Source organism: Lonchura striata, chromosome 20 (genome assembly GCF_050655825.1).
Source record: "Lonchura striata isolate lonStrDom1 chromosome 20, ASM5065582v1, whole genome shotgun sequence".
Classification (NCBI taxonomy): domain Eukaryota; kingdom Metazoa; phylum Chordata; class Aves; order Passeriformes; family Estrildidae; genus Lonchura; species Lonchura striata.
The window spans coordinates 10,870,943-10,878,873 of NC_140722.1; the positions used below are offsets into that span (position 1 = coordinate 10,870,943).

The 7,931-nt window shown below is 51.8% G+C and overlaps 1 protein-coding gene across 2 annotated transcripts; it reads left to right on the forward strand.

Annotated features, from left to right (window-relative positions):
- The first annotated feature begins 284 nt into the window (after nucleotides 1-284).
- On the forward strand, nucleotides 285-7,833 carry LOC146765734 (uncharacterized). Of its 2 annotated transcripts, none has more exons than XM_085558254.1 (2): nucleotides 285-7,463; nucleotides 7,590-7,833. In XM_085558254.1, the coding sequence occupies exon 1, from the start codon at nucleotides 309-311 to the stop codon at nucleotides 1,284-1,286; it is 978 nt and encodes a 325-aa protein (XP_085414380.1). In that variant the 5' UTR covers nucleotides 285-308; the 3' UTR covers nucleotides 1,287-7,463; nucleotides 7,590-7,833. The 2 variants fall into 2 exon arrangements, with proteins under 2 accessions (XP_085414380.1, XP_085414381.1); XM_085558255.1 differs by having other exon boundaries at nucleotides 285-1,554; nucleotides 3,332-7,833.
- The last annotated feature ends 98 nt before the right edge of the window (nucleotides 7,834-7,931 follow it).

Consider the following 7,931-nt stretch of genomic DNA (forward strand, 5'->3'; position numbering starts at 1 on the left):
TCTTAGTAATCTTTTTCTGATGAGATGAGATGGGAAGGGCTGCAGTGAGCATCTCTGCTCACAGCATCGATCCAGGAGCCAGGCTGGGCTGTTCCTGGCACACAGGTGGAGAGAACAGAACAGAGACAAAACAGAGCCAGCGAAGTGCCAGACCAATTCCTGTTATGGTGCACTCCCACTTCCTTTTCCTGCAGTTATTTCTATTTAAACGTGGGGTTTTTGCCTGTTCACAAGAACGAAGGCAAAGCACAGCCAGACAAGAGCAGCACCCTTTGCTGGTAGCACCTTCCCATCTCCAAAACCCTAAAATGCCATTCAGGGAGCCCCGGCTGCGGGGGAGCAGGGCCGGGAGGGTCCAGCAGGGCCCGGGGCAGCCTCGCATGCACCCAGCGGGGCGGGAGCGCTGCGGGACCGGGACCGGGAGCGGTGTCGGCGGTGCGGGCTGTGCGGGACTGGGAGCGGTGCAGAACCGGGACCGGGAGCAGGAGCGGGAGCGGAGCAGGATCAGGGGCGGCGCGGGCGATGCAGTACCGGGACCTGGGGCAGTGCGGAACCGGGACCGGGAGTGGTGCGGACAGGGACCGGGAGCGGGAGAGGGAGCGATGAGGACGGTGCAGGACCGGGAGCGGTGCGGGACCGAGAGCGGTGTGGGGGCAGTCCGGGACCGGGAGCGGTGCGGGAGCAGGACCGGGAGCGGTGCGGGGGCGGTCCGGGACCGGGAGAGGTGCGGGAGCGGGACCGGGAGTGATGCTGGCGGTGCGGGAGCGGGACCGGGAGCGGTGCGGGAGCGGGAGCGGTACCGTGAGCGGTGCGGGCGGTGCGAGTGCGGGACCGGTGCGGGACCGGGAGCGGTGCGGGCGGTGCAGGAGCAGGACCAAGAGCGGTGGGTGCGGGCGCTGCGGGAGCGGGACCGGGAGCGATGCGGGACCGGGAGCGGTGCGGGACCGGGAGCGATGCGGGACCGGGAGCGATGCGGGACCGGGAGCGGTGCGGGACCGGGAGCGGTGCGGGAGCGATGCGGAACCGGGAGCGGTGCGGACGGTCGGCGGGCGGGCAGTGCCGCCTGCTGGGCAGCGGGGCCGGGCCGGGGCCGCTCCCCGAGCTCGGGGGATACGGTTCATCCCCCCAGGGCACAGCAGCTCTGCCTGGGATGGCTGTGGAGCCACGGGAAGGGGAGCGGGGACAGCTCCAGCAGCGGGGACGGAGCGGCGGGAGCCCCGCGGGGCTGGCGCCGCTGTCACGGAATTTCACAGGAGCGAAACTTTCCCGGGCTGGAAAAGTATTGAGACAGCCGTCATCTTCCTCCTGTCTTCACGGTTTGGAAGAGCTCCTGGGATGATGAGGAAGGGTCTGGAGGATGGATATCGAGGGAACTGGGGGAGCTCATCCTGGAGAAAAGGAGGCTCAGGGGGGATCTCTTCCCTCTCTGCAGCTCCCTGGAAGGATGTCGTAGCCAGGTGGGGCTTGGCCTCTTCTCTCAGCCAGGTGACAAGTGACAAAACAAGAGGAAAATGGCCCCAAGTTGCAGCAGGGGAGGTTTGGATTGGATGTTAGGTAAAAAATGTTCACTGAATGGGCTGTCAAACACTGGAACAAGCTGCCCAGGGCAGTGGTGGGGTCACCAGGGTTGCAGGGCTGATTTATCCCAGCTGGAAGCGTTCACTGGATCATGGCCATGGGAAATGGATCAGGACCAACACTGATGCCTTCCCCTCTCAGTCCTGGGCAGACAGCACAAAGTCTGTCCCTTCTCAGACCAGCTTGGAGGGGAGAGCAGTAACGCACTGACCATGGTGGTGAATTGGATAAATTTGTCTTTTAAAAATACCCCAGCAAGGAAAAAGAAAAAAAAATAAGAGAAGTTGAAATGCAATCCCATAAAGAGGCCCCTCAGACTGTAGGAAAGTTGCTTGGGATTGGGAGAAATGAAGGAGGGAGGGAACTTTTGGGGACTATAAAATAATCACCGCCCTACGACAGTCCCTTGATAAGCAAAATGTAAAAAAGTCCTGCCAAAAAATAATTAAGTCCTCAGTTCCTTTTCTTCCCACAAAGATTTTTCCCCTCCTCACATTGCACGACACCACCACAAAATCCTTGACTAATTACCTTAAATTAGTGGGCTTTTAATACCTTTTATGTTGCCTTTTTTTACTAGGTATTTTCACCCGTATCTCATGCTGGGTGTGTTTGAGGGGCTGGCAGGGACACATATTTCACAGTTATGGCAATTCCATATCTGAAAAAACAAAAAATAGTTTTTTCAGCTCTGAGTGAAGTGCTCCTCTGAGCAAGTTGTTGTAGTAAATTAAACTTTATATGCTGCATTTGATCCAGCCATGGAATTTCTCTGCTCCTACCATCCCCTGGCTTGCTGTTACCTCCTCACCATGCTACAGAAAGATGGATAATTGCTGAGGTCCATTAACTCTCAAAATTATGCTTGTCACTCTTTTGTTCAAGTCATTCTTGACAGGTAAATGCATGTATTGATCTGGTGATATGCAGGCAGCCTCAGACTTGAATTATTCTGCTGCAAGGAAGAAATCTGAGCCCTGCAAGCAGCTCTGGAGCTCTGCAGAGGTTTCCATGTGAAGGTTCAGCCCTGCCTGAGGTGCTGTGTTTGCAGGAGCACACATGGCAGCGTTCAGCAGAGCAGCCTTTTAATAACTCCACAGGAGTTTAGTTAATGCCTCCAAATGGCATTTGTGCGCCAGACCCAGCAGTCTCTGTTTTTTGCAGAGTTAATCCCTTTTGTTGCCACGCTTCTGTTCAGTATGAGAAGGAGGTTTTACACAATAATCTTCAAAAATGCACTGGAATTACCCTTAGAGTGCATGAGTTACATCCCACACAGCAACAGAGCAGAAGGGAAGCTGTCCCAAGAGCAGATCAGCTCTTCTGGGAGGCTGGCAGCTCACACTTGTTTTGTTCAGACAAATTACAGCTCTGATGTCACCAGTGCCATGATGTAGGTAGGACACGTGGGCCAGTGCAGTGGTTGCCCAGAGAAAGGTTCAGAGCCCAACTTGGGTTCACCCAGCTGGATTTGAAATTTGAAATTGCACAGAAATCTGGGAGAGAGAGGATGTCACCATTTCTGTTCACTTTTAGTCCATCAGAAGCAGCAGTGAGTGGCTCCTTTATTGCCTGTCAAACCAAATAATTCCAGTAACAGACCACTGCAACTCCTTTGCTTCCTGATGCTTAAGGATCTGCACATGCTGAATCATCCTCACAGCACAGAGCACAGCTCTCAGACCCTCAAGGCCTCCCTGTGCATCAGCCTCCCACCAAACTCACTAGTAAAATACCTTCTGTTTCTCTCTAGGCTTCATCTGTAAAATTTTATGAGAAGAAAATCTGTGCAAGTTGAGCTGTGAGTATAAATCTCCATCTCAGGGAGGGTAAAAAAAATCTCTCACAAACAAAGGTTTCTCTGTTGCATGTGTAAGGGCAGGAAAGGTAGGAAGTCCCACGAGCTCAAAGCAAGAGGGAACTGTGCTGGGAACTCAGCTGGCTGCAGTGCAGGATCCAAAAGCGCCAGAAATAGAGATATGCACATCAGATTCTTCCCCCTCACAAGCTTCTGCTGTGGCATTGCCTTCATGGCAATAGATAATTTGAAGGTGATTTAATCCATGCCCTTCTCATGAGCATGAGGACCACCTTCTCTGCAGTGAAGTGCTTTTAGCTGTGATCTGGTCTGCGAGCAGTGCCCATTTATAGTCTGGCTTTGGAAACACAGCTTCACTTCTCAGTCCACCACAGGAAAACTCATTCCAAGCATTACTGAAATCTTGTTTCAATCCTGTTTTGGGGATTTAAGTGGGATGGGCATTTTGTGTAGGTCCTTCCCAGGGTCAGATGTGCCCTGAATGTGTGAAAAAGGCAGGAAAAGGACCCTGGCAGCCTCATGCAGCTCTGCAGCTCGCAGCCAGGAGTGAGGGAACGGGGACAGGGACAGCTTGGGTGTACAGAACAGAGCACAGGGACAAGCCTTCACACTTTTGAAAGGAGGCTGTGAAGTTGTGGATAGATTTAGCAAATCCACCAAGCAGCAGCAGTTCTTGGAAGGGAAAGATTTGGGGAGTTCCCTTGCTCCTTTATCTCACGCAAAGTTTACTGTAGGAATTTTTGAACCAAAATGCAAGTTCCTCTCGTATCCTTTGGATATCAGAGATTTCTGCTCTGCCTTGAATATCATCACCAACACTTCAGGAGCTCCCTAGGCTGTGCTGCACACCCTGCTCATACCAACCTTGGTGCTGGATGTGCTGAACTCCAGTGGGACCTCTCCAAAAAGCACATTTTCCAAGATTCTCCCATGAAAATTATTAATTTATTAATAACATCATTTAGTGCAGTACCATGTGCTTCAGGGAAGAGAGTTTGATCCATTCATTCCCAAATCCTCTTGCAAACAGAGAACAACATTTCCCTGACTCGAGCACAGGGCCCTTCTGTGTACAGAGAAATAGGATTAAATCAGTCAGTTCTGTGTCTTTTAAATGCTCCGTGTCATGCAGGAGAACCTGAGTCATTCCCCAAGGCACACAGGGCTGCTGGCAATGTTTGCCTCTTGAGGAGCAGCAGCTGATTTTGCTGTAATTGTGAACATGCAGCAAGAGCAGAGGGTTGTGTCACCCAGCAGGGCAAGCACATGGCAATGCAGGAAATACTGCTGCTCTGCTCCAGCAGCAGCCAGAAGTTACCAGGACCCCCAGCTGGAACCCACTGAGGAGATTAAAACCATCTCAGGCTGCACTGCTGGTGGCTCTGAGAGCTGGAGCCAAACCTGTCTCACGGGTTTGGGATGCAGGAGGAGAGCAGCGGGGATGGATGGATGTGCCAGCAGGGAGCAGGAGTGGTCCAACATGTGAATGTGGTTAGGAAGGGTTTCATCATTCCCTACTCATGGAACACAAGCAGGGGATGGCACCTGCGGGTGTTTTCTGAGACAGACCAAAGAGGAGGGAGAAGGTGAGCTCAGGAGAATGTGTACTCCCAAAAACTCTTCATATGGATGTGGTGAGTTTGAGGCTGAGCTCCAAAGAGGTCTGGTGTGCCCCCAGGTGTGCTGATTTCAGGAGGGAATTTAAACGGGGTAAACTGTGATAGGAAATTTGGGACAAGAATTAGAGCTTGTTCAGGAGAGAAGGGACAGTAAGTTCTACATGCACATTGCACTTCTGTGTCATCCTCCTAGACTTCCAGAGATTATCCTGGTCCCTGTGAGGTCCCTTGGACCTCCATCCCCACCCTGCTTAGGCTGGAAAAAAATGTCTACAGCAATTTTTGGTGCCTTATCTTAATACCAGTAGTTCCTCCAACTAGAAGCTGCACTTCTGGTTCCCAGCCTAAATATACTTATGACCTGTTTATCTTTGCTTGATTCAGGGCCGTGATTTTGCAAAAAATGTAACAGCCAGCCCACATAAGTACTTTAAAATGCTGTCTCATATCAGATGCTTAGACCAGATCCTGCAGTTCTTGCATGGCGAAAAATCCTTGTGACCTTGGTGACTCTTCTCCCCAAATAGCATTGGAATAAGGATTTGCAGGCTGGTCCTGTTTCACACCAGCTCCTTATTCCAGCAGCCCCACACTGCTCAGACATGTATCCAAACAACCCAGGGCTTCCTTTAAGGTAGAGTAGAAGCTCCAGGAGCAAAATGAGTGTGAGTTGAGTATTGGTGATTCAGAGTAACATTTTACATCTGTGCAATAATGTCACTGAAAATGCAGAACTGCCTGCCTTTCTCTTTATCCAGTGATTTCGTGGTGGTTAAGGTTGGAAAAGGCTTCAGCCAGAACTTGAAGCTGCTGTGCAGCAGAAGGGTGGGGAGTCCAGCCTTTCTCCAAAACAGCATCCCTGTGTAGGAAGGAGAGAACACACATGAGCTTGGGCTCCCTTTGCTCCTCGCTCCAGGGATTCCCTCGCTGCAGAAGACAGGGAGAAAAAGCTTTTCAGGGTTGTACCCAGGCACTGCCTTTTGTGGGAGTGATGCTGATGTGCCACTCGTCTGTTTTAGCACCAAATTCTCCGAAACACGGCACTGTGCTCACTGTACTCAAACACTGTGAGTTGTCAGACACAGATAAAAGCTCCCCAACATTAACAGCAGCAACACTCCAACCGCTAAATTCAGCTTTGAAGTTAGCAACCCACTAAGCCATGGAGGCTGCTCCTTTCTGCACTGACTCAGTGGGACGATTTACATCCCACAGCTATTTTTACAGGGAAAGAATGAGAAAAAAGCCGCGCATTTATTTTTCAAAATCCAATCTTGGGTTCTAAAGAATTGTTTGCAGCAAGCCTAGATAGGTTTCCATGCCTATTCATCCCCTGGCTTATTTGATGAGCTTGCCAGCAGGAAGGATTTTAATTCCTTTTTATCCCAAACTATTTTTTCCACAGCTGTGATATGTAATGGTTCTGCCAAATAATTTATGCTCAAAATCTGACCTATATGGAACAGTATAAGATGCTGAGCATGTTCTTGGGATTTAAGGGCAGAGTTGGTATTTCACTGTAGGATTTTTAATGGAAGCCTACAAGAAAACATTGTCCTACACCTAGTTTAATCCTATTATTATTACTATTATTATATGTTACTAATATTATAAGATGTGTTTATGGCCCACTTGCAACAGCATACAAAAAAGAATCTTATGAAACAGCCATATGAAAAGACATAGAACGTATACGTGTTTTATAGGACAGTTTCAAAACCTATCTTTTACTCAGTGCCCATATTTCAGGCCATATCATCAGACATCAGTTTGAATGTTGGTGTAGACTGCAAGTAATGTTAAGAGTTGCCATATGGCTTTTTAAAGCCTATTTGGCAGAAGCATTCACCCCTCTAAGGGTCCAGTGTTGCAAATACAGTAATGGCAACTTTCAATGGTAAACATCTCAAATGGTAAATTCGGTCTGTACTTTAAAATATGTACTGTGTGGGCAAAATCTGCTTGGGAGCACAAGCTGCTTCAGGGCATGAGAGGTGGGAAGGATGGGAAGGCTTCGTTTCGGTTTCAGGGGAACACAGAGGTCACCAGCACCCACACACTGCTGTTCTCAGATCCAAATGCTTCATCACGCCCAGCGCAGCTCCCAGACCTCCCCTCCCAGGCTCAGTGGCACGGACATTGCCAGTGCACATCAAAGTCCCCTGAGGAAAGGAAAGGGCAGAGCATCATCCCGGGATGTGACAGACACGGGTTCAAGTGCCTGAGGGGAATGTTTATCCCGTGCAGTATAAACACATCAGTCCGGGAAGCAACGTATTGCGCAGAGATGCTTTCAGTCACTTTGTGGAGATAAATACTAAGTTTATATCCTCCCAGCCCGGGTCTGCCTTGCCCATATACGGCCCCAGGATCGGCACTGCCTTGGCTTTGCTTCAGGAGCTGGAAGCGTGCGGATCCATCCCTCCGCACGGGCTTCGGGGCTGCCGGTGGGTGTCAGGGCTGCGCCCCGGGGTCGGCGGATTGGGTCCAGCTCAGCCCTGCGAGCCACAGGCTCAGCTCCGAGGCTGCCGGGATGGAGCAGGAGCATCAACGACCTCCATCCGCTTTTACAGCAGCGCTTTGACCTGCTCCAACGCCTGCGATGGGTTCAGCAGATGCGTCCTCCAGCCTCCAGGAAAGCCAGCATCTCTTGGGACACCAGTTCTGCTGATGGTTTGGCTGGGGACATGAGGGGAGGAGAAGTTTTCGAAAAGTAAAAGGACACGGCGGGGGGGTGCACGGCGGCACGGTGGGCTCCCGTTTGCAGCGGGGAGGTCGCGGGGGGCCGGAAGGGAGAGGCCGGGAGGGCCGGGGCCGAAAGGGAGAGGCCGGGGGCGCCGCGGGGCTCCGGGCGCTGCCCCCGCCGGCGGCGCCAGCGCGGCCGCGGCCCCGGGCCCTGGGCGGGGCCTGGCGCG

Coding starts and splice junctions, on each gene's coding strand:
- LOC146765734 (XM_085558254.1), top strand. CDS start 309: ATGCCATTCAGGGAGCCCCGGCTGCGGGGGAGCAGGGCCGGGAGGGTC.